Source organism: Pelophylax lessonae (genome assembly GCF_965119305.1).
Source record: "Pelophylax lessonae genome assembly, chromosome: 3".
Taxonomy (NCBI): domain Eukaryota; kingdom Metazoa; phylum Chordata; class Amphibia; order Anura; family Ranidae; genus Pelophylax; species Pelophylax lessonae.
Window position 1 is genome coordinate 648,024,649 of NC_138770.1, and position 16,545 is coordinate 648,041,193.

The 16,545-nt window shown below is 40.5% G+C and overlaps 1 protein-coding gene across 1 annotated transcript in view; it reads right to left on the bottom strand.

Moving 5' to 3' along the window:
* LHCGR (luteinizing hormone/choriogonadotropin receptor) overlaps positions 1-9,492 on the bottom strand; it is a 274,724-nt gene extending 265,232 nt beyond the window's left edge. The window contains exon 1 of the mRNA XM_082252351.1: positions 9,291-9,492. Coding sequence (XP_082108477.1) covers positions 9,291-9,442 — 152 coding nt within the window. The 5' untranslated portion in view covers positions 9,443-9,492. The remainder of the gene's footprint in view (positions 1-9,290) is intronic.
* Between the last annotated feature and the right edge of the window lie 7,053 nt (positions 9,493-16,545).

Below are 16,545 nucleotides of genomic sequence, written 5' to 3' on the forward strand. Positions count from 1 at the left end.
TAGCGGGATACAGGGATCAGCGCAGCGTGGTTCCAATAGCGAGGTATTCTTCAAGACAGGTTAGCATCAAGGCACAAGGCAGTTTGAACGAACACATGTGAGTGAGAGCCGGCGATCTAAATAGCCATCCAGTCCGGCGCTCAGTGATGACAGCATCAGTCTTAAAGGGAAACACACCTATATGTGCTTCATCTATCTAGGTAGATGGAAAGCACCCGGAAATAATGTGATAGGAGGCACTGAGAGTGCCAGAACCTTACAGGCGGTCAGCCCCTCACAGGCAGAGCAACGTAGTACTACGTCGCTAGCCTGTATGGGTCTAGGGAGCAAGCGCGCGCCCCTGGAGGCGCGCTCCCACGCGGTCACAGACCCCCCCAGCGCATGTGACATTGGGTCCGCCGGTCACTCGGCGATCGTCGCTGCAGAGGGAGAAAGGCAGGCGGCTGATGTAAACAAGCCGCCTGTCATTCTCCCCTGTGTAGAAACACTGATCATACGGTTCTACTATGTAGGACCGTTGATCACTGTTCCTACACCTCAAGCCACAGCCAATCACAGTTAGAATCACACCCCTAGGGACACACATAACCCCTCCCTCTCAAAAAAAGTTAACCCCTTCCCTGCCATTGTAATTTTACAGTAACAGTGTATATGTATAGCACTGATTACTGTAGTAATGTCACTGGTAACAAAAGTGTAAAAAATGTCAGTCAAGGTTCTGATATGTCCGCCGCAATGTCGCAGTACCGCAAAAAAATCGCAGATCGCCGCCATTACGCGTTAAAAAAAAACAACAAAAATGACAAAAAATTTTCCCTTAGTTAATAAACGCAATAACATTTGTGCAAACCAATCAAAATACGCTTTTTGCGATTTTTTTTTTACCAAACATAGGTAGCATAAAACAAATTGGCCGAAAATGCTAAAAAATTTTGATTTTTACATTTTTTTGGGGGGGAATTTCATATAAAAAAATGTGAAAAATATTGTTATTTTTGCAAAATTGACGCTCTTTTTTTGTTTATAGCGCATGATCAAAAAATCGCAGAGGTGATCAAATACCACCAAAAGAAAGCTCTGTTTGTGGGAAAAAAAGGACGTCAAATTCGTTTAGGTACAGCGTCGCACGACCGCGCAATTGTCTGTTAAAGTCACGCAGTGCCGAATCGCAAAATAGGCCCTGGTCAGGAAGGGGGTAAAATCTTCTGGGGCTTAAGTGGTTAAAGTGAACAAGTACTTTGCCCAAAACAACCAAAGAAACATATTCACTCCATAGTAGGCACAGCCAGCATTCTGTAACTTACCTTCTCCATGCTCCCTCATTATACAGATCTTCCAAAAACTCCGTAAATTGTGGCTTTCTGAAAATTCTAAACTTACAGGGGACTCTGCTCCTCCCCACATCCTTACATGACAGTCCTTGGACCTGCCAAATGTCCTGTTAGCCCACTGGAGCTGTATTGTACGAGGGAGGCAAGAGTGCCATGTAGCCCCATACCAAGGGGTATTATTACTGGGTTTGGTGGCAGATGAAGAGGCAGGAAGGTTTTGCAATTATAAATAGAGGATGAATATTCTTCCTGCAGTGCAGTATACCTGTTACATTGCCTGCTGTGGACAAAGCAAAGGTTTACTTTAAGAACAAATAACCAGTTCTGGACCGGAAGGATTTGCCCCCTTAATGACCAGGCCATTTTTTGCGATTCGGTACTGCGCTGCTTTAACGAACAATTGCGCGGTCGTGAGACACTGTACTAAAATAAATACGATCCCACAAATAGAGCTTTCTTTTGGTGGTATTTGGTTACCTGTGCGATTTTTATTTTCTGTGCTATAAACAAAAAAATAGCAACAATTCTGAAAAAAAAAACCTATATTTTTTACTTTCTGCTATATAACATTCCCAATAAAAATAATTTAAAAATCAAATTTTTCATCATTTTAGGCCAGTTTGTATTCTGCTACATATTTTTGGTAAAAAAAAATCACAATAAGCGTAATTTGATTGGTTTGCACAAAAGTTATCGCATCTTCAAACTATGGGAAAGATTTATGTCACTTTATTTATTTATCTATTTTTTTTACTAGTAATGGAGGCATTCAGCAATTTTTAGTGGGACTGCGACATTGTGGAGGACAGATCGGACCACTAACTGACATTTTTGACACTTTTGGGGGGACCAGTGACATTACTACAGTAATCAGTGCTAAACTTGCTATGCACTGTTACTGTAATAATGACACTGGCAGGGAAGGGGTTAACACCAGGGGCAATGAAAGAGTTAAATCTGCTCCTAGGGAGTTTTCTAACTGTGTGGGGGATGGGCTTACTGGATGAACACAGAGACCTGTGTTCCTAAAATGGAGGAACACTGGATCCCTGTGTTCATCACTGACAGAACAGCGGTCTGCCTTGTTTACATAGGCAGACCGCCGTTCTGTCTCCACAGGGGAGCAATTGCGGGTGCTCGGCGTATATTGCCTCCCCTGGATCCGCTGATTGGCTCTTCCTCTGGCCAATCCATGCGTGTGCTTGCCTCCGGTGGCGTGCACATGCGCCCCACTATCTGTTACACAAAGTGACAGACAGGTACGTTGTTTCGCATGACCTGCCGCAGGAAAACTAAAGCGGTTGTTTGTCAAGTGTAAGCTGCTAGCAGGGTTCATAACTTCTTGAATCTTGATGAAAGCCTGCTTCATGAAGCCTGCTAGCAGCTTGCTTAACCACTTGCCGACCAGTCACTGGGACTGTACTGCGGCAAAGTGGCTCGATTCCGTCCAGCGATGTAGACCTACGTCGCTGGACTCCTCCCCTTCTGGGCGGTGCCCACGCGCCGCCGGAGGCTCGCTCCCGCTGTGTTCAGTCACAGCGGGAGTCGGGCCAGGGGAGGAGTGGCGGCAATCGCCACTGCTCTTCCCCGATCGTTGGGGAATCGAGTTTGGAGATCCGCCCGCTTGTGTAAACAAAGCGGGCGGATCTCCTAAGTGACAAACAGTGACAGATTGCAGGGTTCAGCATAGCTGAACATGCGATCTGTCCCTGTGTCACTCAGTCACCTCCCCCCACACGTTAGTAAGCAGCAGGCATACATTAACCCCTCCCTCTCCAATAAAATTAACCCCTTCCCTGCCAGTGTCATTTTTACAGTAACAGTGCATATGTATAGCACTGATTACTATAGAAATGTCACTGGTACCCCCAAAAGTGTCAAAAATGTCAGTCAAGGGTCCGATCTGTCCGCCGCAATGTCACAGTACCGAAAAAAAAATGCAGATCACCGCCATGACTCGTTAAAAAAAAAACACCAAAAATGACAAAAATCTTTCCCTTGGTTAGTAAATGCAATAACTTTTGCGCAAACTAATCAAAATACGCTTATTGTGATTTTTTTTACCAAACATAGGTAGCAGAAAACAAATTGGCCAAAAATTTTAAAAAATTTTAGATTTTTACATTTTTTGGGGGGGGGGGGGGAATTTCATATAAAAAAATGTGAAAAATATTGTTATTTTTTCAAAATTTACGCTCTTTTTTTCTTTATAGCGCAAAAAGTAAAAATCGCACAGGTGATCAAATACCACCAAAAGAAAGCTCTGTTTGTGGGAAAAAAAGGACGTAAATTTTGTTTGGGTACGGCATCGCACGACCGCGCAATTGTCAGTTAAAGTCGCACAGTGCCGAATCGCAAAAAGTGGCCTGGACGGAAGACAGCAAAATCCTCCGGTGGTAAAGTGGTTAAAGTGGCAATCAACATTCCCATTAGGATCTGCGTTCAACATTTACAAACTGGAGCTGAATTATTCTTTATAAGATTCAACAAAAATTGCTGAAAGCTCTGCGAATAGTTTGTCAAAGCTTGGTTTTTCAGATGGAAACGTGGGAAGCCTATTAGAAAAAATTATGTAGGCATGGGACACCTCCCTTGCCACGCCCCCTTAAAGGAAAATAATTAAAATTGGCTTTTGAAATTTACAAATGCAGCAATTTAGAAATAGGATGAAAGGTTTAGCATTGGGAAACACTCTTTGAAAGATAAATGGTATAATTGTATATAAAACAATATAGATCAGACCAAAATAAGGGACAAACGAGGAGGAAAGAGGGACAGAGGGACTTTGTTCCAAATCAGGGACACTCCCTAGAAATCAGGGACAGTTGGAAGCTATGCATTAAGTAATACAGCAACCAACCAACCTGCATCATGCAGTAGAAATCGAGGTATGAATGCTTAGGTCCTAAATAGCTTCATATACAGTATACAACACATGAGATATTAAGGATGTTAACCCTTACCTATAGAAAACCATTGCTTGTAAAATAGAGATTCTTAGTTACCATATACTGCAATACATGTTCATGTTAGACAAATGCATCAAAGTGATTCCCCTCTGGCCAGTCTCTACTCTGTCTTACAGATTTACCAACTCTTATTTAGAAAAATAGCTACTTTTGAGGTTTTATTTATACCAATACAGGCCAGATACAGCTGGAGATGAAAACAGCTCTGGATCAAAATCAAACCTTACACATTCACAATGGGGAAAATATACAAAGTTTAACCACTTAAAGACCAGAAGGATTTACCCTCTTAATGACCAGGCCATTTTTTGCACTACCGCACTGTGTTATTTTAACTGACAATTGTGCGACCGTGCGACACTGTACCCAAATATAATTGATATCCTTTATTACCCACAAATAGAGCTTTCTTTTGGTGGTATTTGATCACCTCTGCAATTTTTATTTTTTGCGCTATAAACAAAAAAAGAGCGACAATTCTGGAAAAAAAAAAATATTTTTTACTTTCTGTTATAGAACATTCCCAATAAAAAAAATTTAAAAATAAATTGTTTTCATCAATTTAGGCCAATTTGTATTCTGCTACATATTTTTGGTTAAAAAAAATCCCAATAAGTGTATATTGATTGGTTTTCAAAAACGTTATCGCGTCTACAAACTAGGGGAAAGATTTATGTTATTTTTATTATTTTTTTTTTTTTTTACTATTATCGCGTCTACAAACTAGGGGAAAGATTTATGTTATTTTTATTATTTTTTTTTTTTTTTTACTATTATTTCGTCTACAAACTAGGGAAAAGATTTATGTTATTTTTATTATTTTTTTTTTTTTTTTACTATTATCGCGTCTACAATCTAGGGAAAAGATTTATGTTATTTTTATTATTTTTTTTTTTTTTTACTAGCAATGGCGGCAATCAGCAATTTTTAGCGGGACTGCAACATTGCGGCAGACAGATCGGACCCCTAACTGACATTTTTGACACTTTTGGGGGACCAGTGACATTACTACAGTAATCAGTGCTAAAAAATTGCACTGTTACTGTAATAATGACACTGGCAGGGAAAGGTTAACACCAGGGGCGATCAAAGAGTTAAATGTGTCCCTAGGGGGTGCTTTCTAGCTGTGGGGGATTGGCTTGCTGAATGAATACAGAGACCTGTGTTCCTAAAAAAGAGGGACACAGGATCCCTGTGTTGATAACTGACAGAACAGCGACCTGCCGTGTTTACAATGGCAGACCGCCGTTCTGTATCCACGGGGAGCGATCGCGGGTGCCCAGCGACAATCGTGGCTGCCGGACCCACTGATTGGCTCCCCCTGTGGCCAATGGGCCCGCACGGGCACCCCCGCTAGCGGCCCTGCGAAGCGACATACAGGTACGTTGTTTCGCTGGGCAGAGCCAACCTTTCACAGTAAAACTATGGCGACTGGTCTGGTTAAAAGGGTGGACAGCACCAGTAGGCAAACATGGTTATCTATGCAAGTAACCAGAAGGATCTTAAAACAAAACACCAAATTATTCAAACTTTATATACACACACAAACACACACACAATAGATAGGTTTATACAGTATATACAGTATGTATGGTATATACATTTGAAAAAATAACACACATATGACATTTGTGCTGGTTGATTTAACCCTCAAATATTAAGTATCAAACTTCTAATTTGCATTACATTCTGCACATGGCACAACACTCACTTTAAACTTGTGTTTGGGTCATGTTTTTGGGAAGCTTTTTTTTTGCTTAGTCCCATTCTGCTTACTTTAGGAATAAAATCAGAAGCCTTTGCAAATGTGATCACCTCTACAACTGATACTTTTTTGCACTATAACTGTCAACTTAGGTACCATATAAACTATACATATAGTTATATATATAATATATACATAAAAACAGTTAAAGAGTAACTCCACTTTTGTTGAGTAAAAATCATTCCCCTCTAGGTGATCTCTGTACATTTATTACAAGCATTTTAACAAACTTTTTTTCTTTTTTTTTTCACTTGTAATTTCATTGATTTAAAGATCAAGGAGGAAAAAAGATCAAAAATAATTGTGATTTTAACAAACTGTTACAGATTCCTACTTTTTGTTATTCTAAATAAATCCCTGTGTGTTTTTTCTGTGTCCATGTGGCAAAGTGAGTCCAATGGTAGTGGTTTCATAATTATCAATCAGCTGTGCACCTGCAGGGCTCAAATGAGGAAAGCTTCTGGGCCTGCATCCCTTTAGCCATGATTTCCTATTGGAAGTATCCCACCACAATGACATTTTTGTTGCAGGGGATCCCAGAAATCTGACTTGTATCTTAGTGCAGACTTCTGGGAAAATTGGTGAGCCAATCACACAAGCAGGAAATGATGTTTCTGGGGTGTGGTCAGTATACATTCTGTGTACAAAACACCTCCAGGCAGCCATATTGCATTACATTTTCATAAAATTACAACAGCTGCAGATTGGAAAGGTCATTTTGAATAACATTAAATTACAGTATGACTTGTGTCGCAATTGCATACGCTAAATTCCTTTTTTCTTTATTTTCTATTTTTTTCCCCCATTAAAGTGGCGTTATCCTTTATTTGTGCAGCCCATCAGAACATGTTGGTGCTTTATAAGCTAAAAATTGCAGCCCATCAGAATACGTTGGTGCCTTTAAGTCAATAAATGTGTCCCATCAGAACACATTGTTGCTTTATAAGTTAATAAATGCATCCTATTAGAACACGTTGAAGCATTTTTAAGCTAATAAATGCATCCCATCAGAACAGCAGTTGCTCCAGAGTTTAGTGAATGAGCAGAAGCGCTGCTGACTTCCATCATCCAATCATGTGCATGCAAAAATGCTGCTTTTAAAAAAAAAAATAGTAATATTTTTGTTTTTGTTTTTGTGATTGGATATTCTTTGCAAAGTGAAGCATTACCTCATTTACTAAGCTCTGGAGCACCTGCACTTGCAGAGTGTACAGTCTATATGCCTTTAGTAAATCAACTCCACTGTTGATATAAGTTAATATATGTGTCCCATCAGAACATGTTTGTGCTTTCTAAGTTAATAAATGCAGCCCATCAGAACACATTGTTGCTTCATAAGTTAATAAATGCATCCTATTAGAACACATTGGGGCATTTTAAGCTAAGAAATGCATCCCATCAGAACACATTGGGGTTGATTTACTAAGAGCAAATAGACTGTGCACTTTGCAAAGTGCAGTAGCACTAAGCAAGTGCAGTTGCTCCAGAGCTTAGTAAATGAGCAGAAGCTCTGCTGACTTCCAGCATCCAATCATGTGCAAGCAAAAATGCTGCTCTTTAAATAAAAAAAAAAAAAAATATATATATATATATATATATATATATATATATATATATATATATATATCTTTTTTTTGTGATTGGATATTCTTTGCAAAGTGAAGCTTTACCTCATTTACTAAGCTCTGGAGAAACTGCACTGGCAGAGTGTACAGTCTATATGCCTTTAGTAAATCAACACCACTGTTGCTATAAGTTAATAAATGTGTCCCATCAGAACACATTGTTGCTTCATAAGTTAATAAATGTTTCCTATTAGAACACATTGGCGCATTGTAAGCTAAGAAATGCATCCCATCAGAACACATTGGGGTTGATTTACTAAGAGCAAATAGACTGTGCACTTTGCAAAGTGCAGTAGCACTAAGCAAGTGCAGTTGCTCCAGAGCTTAGTAAATGAGCAGAAGCTCTGCTGACTTCCATCATCCAATCACGTGCAAGCAAAAATGCTGCTTTTTTAAAAAAAATATATATATATTATTATTATTATTTTTTTTGTGATTGGATATTTTTTGCAAAGTGAAGCCTTACCTCATTTACTAAGCTCTGGAGCAACTGCACTTGCAGAGTGTACAGTCTATATGCCTTTAGTAAATCAACTCCACTGTCGCTATAAGTTAATAAATGTGTCCCACTAGAACATGTTTGTGCGTTATAAATTAATAAAAGCATCCCATCAGAACACATTGTTGCTTCATAAGTTAATAAATGCATCCTATTAGAACACGTTGGCGCATTTTAATCTAATAAATGCATCCCTTCAGAACACATTGGGGTTGATTTACTAAGAGCAAATAGATTGTGCACTTTGCAGTAGCACTAAGCAAGTGCAGTTGCTCCAGAGCTTAGTAAATGAGCAGAAGCTCTGCTGACTTCCATCTTCCAATCACGTGCAAGCAAAAATGCTGCTCTTTAAATAAAATATATATATATATATATATATATATATATATATATCTTTTTTTTTTTGTGATTGGGTATTCTTTGCAAAGTGAAGCTTTACCTCGTTTACTAAGCTCTGGAGCAACTGCACTTGCAGAGTGTACAGTCTATATGCCTTTAGTAAATCAACTCCACTGTCACTATAAGTTAATAAATGTGTCCCATCAGAACATGTTTGTGCGTTATAAATTAATAAATGCATCCCATCAGAACACATTGGTGCATTATAAGCTAATAAATGCATCCTGTCAAGAACAATTGATACTTTATAAGTTAATAAATGCATCCTATCAGAGCCCATTGGTGTATTATAAGATAATAAATGCATCCTGTCGGGAACAATTGATACTTTATAAGTTAATAAATGCATCCCATCAGAACACGTTGGTGCTTTACAAATTATTAGGTGTAGCCTCCAAGGTCATGTTGGTGCTTTAGAAGTTAATAAGTAATAACATAATGTAACCCATATTTAGTAAGTGCAACCCATCAGAACACGCTGATGCATTATAAGTTATTAAGTAATAAAATATTAATACATTTCTTACATTTAAATATCTTTTTTTTCCCCTCTATGTTTGAAATACAGAACATCTACAACAATATTGCAGAGACGTAACCAGGATCACAAACCAGATGGGTAAAGTGAAATAAGTTTTTATCTGAATAGACAAAGCAAACACATTAAGTGCAAGGCAGACCATTGGAAAAGAAACTACTTACAGTTTGATATCAGGGGACCCGTGAGCTGGTGCCTGTGCTTGGCACGAAAGTCTTTCCCCAGTGCAGTCACAGATCTCGCAGGCATTGGTGGAGCAGACAGGGTTCAGGTAAGTCAGATACAGCAAGAGGTAATAGAAATTCACACTCCTCATGATGAAATGGTCCTTAGTGGCTGAATTATTTTAATTCCATCTTTTTTTTTTTCTTTTGTCACCTCCTCAACTTTTTCCCTTTGAAGTGAATTAGAGCTGGGAGAGGGAACGGTTTGTATTCCATGCAGGCAACGTGTTCCTATTTTTAGTCTGCATTTACACGGACTAAACCGTCAGTCGTTGTCAGGGCTCCTCCTGTCTTTAACTTTGGAAAATTAAAATCTCTCTCCAAACTCCGAAGTGACTACCTCCACAAGTGCCTGGGCTCAATCAGTCTGCTAATAAAAGTTTCCACTTCTAATAAAGTGAGCTGTCGAGTGTTTGATTTCCAGCTTGCTGTGTAATTAGTGCGTTCGAGAGCTTCGCAAAAGAAATTCTGTATTTTGCTATGGTGGTCGGTGGAGGGGGAGAGGCAGTTCTGGGAAGTTATAGAACAACTAGATGCTATGAGCAGCTCCAAGACAGACTAAATTTTATCCTGTCTGTATCTGTTAGCAGATTACACAGTGTTCCTGAAAGGGATGTGAACGCTTGCCAACAAATTATAGACATTTCTGATGTGGGTCTATGTAATAATATCCATCCATTAGGCACTTGTCCTAGAGGGCCAGCCGAACCTAAAGCAAATATTCAATTATGGTTAGTGAGATGAATTAACTTTTTGTGTTTCAAACAAAGCTGTAAAAGTTTTGCTGGATGACCCATCCTTTTTGGTGCTGATGCCTACCTTCCCTGTGCTTCTGTTTGCCTCCTCCCTGCCTCTCCTGAACCCTGTAAAAGAACTGAATTTCTATGAATGAGGGTGCATGTGACATTCTCTCCTTCTTCGCATGATATAGTGTTGGGTGCCTGAACGGCCAATCATCAGCTGTCAGGTGGGAAAGGGGGGGGGGGGGTCCTTAAATCTGTGTACAGTAAGCTTTGTTCCAGAGCAGACCAAAGCTTGCAGAGACATAGCTTACATGGGTGGTCCCACTGACCACCAATGTAAGGGGCATTCTTCCTACTGACCACCAATCTAAGGGACATTTCTCCCACTGACCACCAGTGTAAGAAGCATTCTTCCCACTGACCACTTATGTAAGGGACATTCTTCCCACCAATTACCTATGTAAAGGGCATTTTTTCCACTGACAACCAATGTAAGGGACATTCTTACCACGAACCACCAATGTAAGGAGCATTCTTCCCACTGACCACCAATGTAAAGGAAATTTCTCCCACTTACCACCAATGTAAGGGGCATTCTTCCCACCAATCACCAATGTAAGGTACATTCTTGCCACTGAACACCAACATAAGGGACATTCTTCCCACCGACCACCAATGAAAAGGATGGTCTTCCCACCAATCACTAATGTAAGAGACATTCTTTCCACTGACCACCAAAGAAAAGGACGTTCTTCCCACCAATCATCAATGTAAGGGACATTCTTCCCACTGACCATCAATGTAAGGGGCATTACCAGGGAAAATAACCTTAGTAAGACTCACACCACCACACCTGACATCCAACCTGCGAGGTCAAGAAACAAAACCACCCCCATTATGCATGCAGCCCTTCTTCAAAAAGAAGATATTAACCAACAAAAGCTAAGGGTGTGAAAGAAATAGCATAGGAAAAGAGCTTCTCACCCAGAGATGGACAGTTCACTAAAGACAGGTCTGATATTTCTCCATGCCCTTATCCAGACTGTTCGAGGCTCCCTGCCCTTCTCAAGCCCCCGAATCTTCCCAACCTCACCCAGAATATCGTACACCACCACCTTGACAGGGAGGACTTTCTTCCGCAGGGTAATCTGGCACCGTGCATTCCACGTGAAGTAACGGACATCTATACTAACTAGAAAAAGTGTATCCAAATCAAAATCCAAGCGAGTCGGGAATGCCCCGTACACCCACTCCGCATAACTCATGCGATAGAGAAAGGGGATGCCTAGAGCCCTCCCGTACCCTTTTACACACCTCTATGTTAAAGGGACACTGGAGCAAAAAGTGGTCCATAGACTCCACTTTACCAACACACTCCGCTCTAGGACAATCCCGATCATCCACAGGGCGATGCTTCAGGTTCCCTCTCACATAGAGTCTTCCATGGAAAGCAAGCCAGGCTTGATCCCTAAACTTCAAAGGGATTCTTCCCAAGTTAATTAAACGCAACCCCTCATTACGGGGCCTGGGCAATCCCTTAAGGTCAGTGACACACTTAAAGCAGAGCCCAAAATCCTCTTCTCCAGAAGCTTCCTGGGGAGGGACTTGATATCCCCTACTGTCACCTGCCACTGCCAAAGTATTTTCAGACACGGGGCAACATAAGCCGGAAGCTTGCCATGTCGGACTCTCAGACTTTTCAATGGCCCGCCATCTTCCCAGCATCGCAGAAAAGGCCTAAACCAAGATTGAAAAATACCCGCCCATCCAGGTCTCTGCTAACATATTACCAAGATTGTATTTTAAAAAGAGCAGAGAAAAGAAAACTATAGGGTAAGTTACATTGCGTTTAATCAGGTTCAGCCTATTTCCCCATAACAGTTGGAAAAAGAAGCTGTACACCCTTGCATAAAGAGATTCCGGCAAGATACAGACAAAGCTGACATATAAAAAGATTGGGATCAGGTAAGTTTTAATCAAGTCAACCCTTTCCCTCAAGGAAAGTTTCCATTTCTTCCAGCTTGCTACTTTGGCATTGGCATTCAACAACCTGCTTTCCCAATTTCGATGACCATAGTCACCAGGATCACCAGGACTTGCAGCAGATATAGTGTATTCCAGGAACAAACTGCAGTCAGTGTAAACAGAGAGTTTTCCAGGGAAAGGTGAGATCAGTCCCCACCAAAGAACAGAAAGTGCTTAGGGTCAGGCTTGTAAAAAGATAAAAATAAATAATCAATGTACCACAGATCAATGTGAGAATTCCACACTTCACACCAAAATGTATGATACAACTGAAGTCTTTATTCACCACAGATAGACATAAAAACACAGAAAAACTATGAAACAGGGCTATTACAACCCTGAAGCACCGACTGGATGGAAGGACAACACACTGTGGCTGCGCCTGTCTACTTGCCCAACAAATAAAGGTGACCATGGGGAGGTAATCATATGCCACAGCCTAAGCTGGAGCTCCATCAGAAAGCCACTGGATGTACAGTACCTGAGAGTGTGAGTGGCAATACAGCAGGGGAAGAAGCCGGATGAGGGAGGTGCAGCGGCGTCCGGAGGCCGTGGATGGGAACCGCATGACAGCCTCTGTGGGGAGGCGGCCAGTGATGACATCATTCACTGCATCAGGAAGACAAGCCTAAGCAGCAGGAGCAGTGTGGTCGGTGGAGGGCAAGCCAATTCTGAATGGTCCCGTCACCATGACGACATGCGCTTTGTCAAGTCATGTGACGGGATGGACCAAACAGACATTTTATGGCTCAAAGAGGAGGGGAACGGCCAAGAAAAACGCCCAGGGGGTGGAATGTAATTGGTGCACATCTGCCATGAACACCTGCATCTGCAACACAGGAGACTTTTGGCCTATTAAAAATACACCAGTAAACTCAATATAAAGAAACAGTTAAGATACTGTATATAAACAGAAAAACAACAATGCAGATTGCATATCTTTAGGGTTATTTGAGCATGATTCATACCAGTTGTGATTGATACAAAAGAACACGTACAAAGGAGATTAATATTAAAACAATGGTAGTATATGTGATCACATATCACCATAATTATCACATAATTTTAATTAAAACTGAAAAATTTAAGAATACAAAAACTACAAAATACACCTCAAGGACTACTGGTTCCTATTAGTCTTTCGCCCCTCTTTCCTGTAGTTTGCATATGTAAGGGACTGCCAACCAGCAGAAAAGAGTCTATATAAAGTTATGCGTTTCTATTTCTTCATTATGTATAACCCATTAGGGGACAATGTGTTTAACTTAAAAATCCAAAAAGCTTCACACTTGCAAAGTAGGGGCGAACTTCTCATTCCCTGTCAACGTCTTACCAGGGATATATTCGATCATCATTACTTCCAAACTCTTAAAGTCCTTATCATGATGTAACAAAAAGTGTCAGGGCAGGCTTTGTTTTTCGCACCCACCTTTTATAAGCTTCCTGTGTTCCCCTACCCATTTACGTAGGGTGCTCGTGGTGCGGCCAACGTAGAGGACAATGCAGCAAGTAAATCACATACTCTGAAGAGCAGGTGATGAACTGTCTTACATTGAAAATTCAACCATTACTATTAGTATCGATTTACCGTGAGAAATAGATTGGTAGGTAAGACAACCTTTCTTCCAGCACTGAAAAATCCCTGTTCTGTGGTCGAAATAGGAGCGAATGTCCATGATATGTTCTATCTTATTGCTGCATTTTAATTTGCTTTGTGCTTTTGAGGGTTTTGGCCTTTCTAAAAGTGACTTGGGGGGTCCTACACAATGTATCAGCCAGTTTTGGATCCAATTGCAAGATACTCCAATGCTTATGAATTATCTTGATAATTTTTTGGCACTTGTCATTATAGCTGGTAACAAACATAGCTACTTTCCTATCTTCATCTTCCTTCGGAACTCTACTAGACAAGGGAGGGGGGGGGGGCAAGGATTAATTTTTAAGAAATGCTTCATTCAGCAGTGTCTCAGGAAAAGCCTCCTGTAGAAACTTGTTTAACAGTATTTGGCCCTGTTCTAAATAATCCTCTCTTTTTGTGCAGTTCCGGCGTAGCCTCTGGAAGTTACCTCTGGGGATATTATTGCACCATGAGGGGTGATGACAAGTGGAGTAGTGTAAGTATGAATTCCCACTGGTAGGTTTGCAATGGTTCTTGGAGATAATCTTACCATCCTCATGTGTCAGTTCTAAGTCCAAAACAATCTATTTGTTTTTATCAAGGAAAACTGTTCCAGTTCTAGTATATAATGTACTGGGCAAAGGGATTGTGATGCCAAATGTAAAGTATTCCATTGAAATATTGACATAGCAGGGAGTGAAATTAGCTCCCATTGCTGTGCCTTGTAATTGAAGGTAGAATTTATCCAAAAAGGTGAAATAGTTGCGCTGGAGACAGAACTCTGTGCCCTCAATTAGAAATTGTGCTTGTCCAGAGTTCACTGTGAGATCCTCATAAGGAAAATTTTGTAAGGCTCTCATGCCTACACTGTGAGGAATAGACGTGTAAAGAGAAAACACATCTAAAGAGGCCCACAAATAACTATCTTCCCAATCATAAGATTGTAACTTTTTCAACATGGCCCAAATCTTTAATAAAACCAGGAAGATTAAATACAATGAGCTGGAGAAAAAAATCTGTATACTGCGATAGACCACCAATAAAACTGTTAGTGCTTGGGACAATCGGTCGCCCAAGGGGATGTGTCATGGATTTATGAACCTTTGGGAGGTGGTAGAAATAGGGGGTACTGGTAACTGTGGGTAGTAAAAACAGTAAAAACTATTTTTCCCCAGGTTGACCGATTGTCGCAAGCACTAACAGTTTTATTAGTGGTCTATCGCAGTATATAGATTTTTTTTCTCCAGGTCATTGTATTTAATCTTCCTGCTTTTATTAAATATTTGGGCCATGTCCTGGAAACATTACAATCCTAGGATTGGGAAGATAGTTATTTGTGGGCCTCTTTAGAATTGTGTTCTCTTTACATATCTATCCTTCACAGTGTAGGCCTGAGAGCCTTACAACATTTCCTTTATAAGGATCTCACAGTGAACTCTCGACAATAACAAATTCTAATTGAGGGCATGGAGTACTGTCTCCAGCACAACTATTTCACCTTTTTGGATAAATTCTACCTTCAATTACAAGGTACAGCAATGGGAGCTAATTTTGCTCCCTGCTATGCCAATATTTCAACAGGATACTAGGGGGAACTCTACATTTGGCATCACAATCCCTTTGCCAAGTACATTATATACTATGGCAGGTACATTGATGATGTCCTGCTAATTTGGAACAGCACTGTGGAACAGTTGTCCTCCTTTGTATCCAATTGCAATAATAATATCCTTGGCTTGCAGTTCACACATGTCATTGACTCATACAAATAGATTTGTTTGGACTTAGAGCTGACACATGAGGATGGTAAGATTATCGCCAAGAATCATTGCAAACCAGTGGGAATTCATACTTACACTTCTCCAGTTGTCATCACCCCTCATGGCGCAAAATTATCCCCGGAGGTCAGTTCCAGAGGCTACACCGGAACTGCACAAAAAGAGAGGATTATTTAGAACAAGGCCAAATACTGGTAAACAAGCTTCTAGAGAAGGGTTTTCCTGAGACACTGCTGAGTAAAGCATTTCTTAAATACGAATCCCCCCCCCCCCGTTCATCCAGTAGAGTTCCAAAGGAAGATGAAGATAGGAAAGTAACTAGGTTTGTTTCCAGCTATAATGACAAGTACCAAAAAATGGTCAAGATAATTCATAAGCATTGGAGTATTTTGCAATCGGATCCAGATGTGGCTGATACATTGCCTAGGACCCCCAAGTCACTTTTAGAAAGGCCAAAACACTCAAAAACATTATTGCACAAAGCAAATTAAAATGCAGCAATAAGACAGAACATAACATGGACATTCGCTCCTATTGTGACCACAGAACAGGGATTTTTCTGTGCTGGAAGAGAGGTTGCCTTACCTGCCAATCTATTTTTCATGGTAAATATATTTTTACTGATAGTAATGGCCGGATTTTCAACATAAGACAGTTCATCACCCTCTCTTCAGAGTATGTGATTTACTTGCTGTGTTGTCCTTGCAACTTCTTCTATGTTGGCTGCACCACGCGCACCCTACGTAAACGGGTAGGGGAACACAGGAAGCTTATAAAAAGTGGGTGTGACAAACAAAGCATGCCTGACACTTTCTACTACATCATAATAAGGACTTTAAGAGTTTGGAAGTTATGGTGATCGATTACATCTCTGGTAAGACATTGACAGAGAATGAGAAGTTGGCCCTACTTTGTAATTGTGAAGCTTTTTGGATTTTGAAGTTAAACACGTTGTCCCCTAATGGGTTAAATGAAGAAATAGAAACGCATAATTTTATATAGACTCTTTTCTGTTGGTTGGCGGTCCCTTA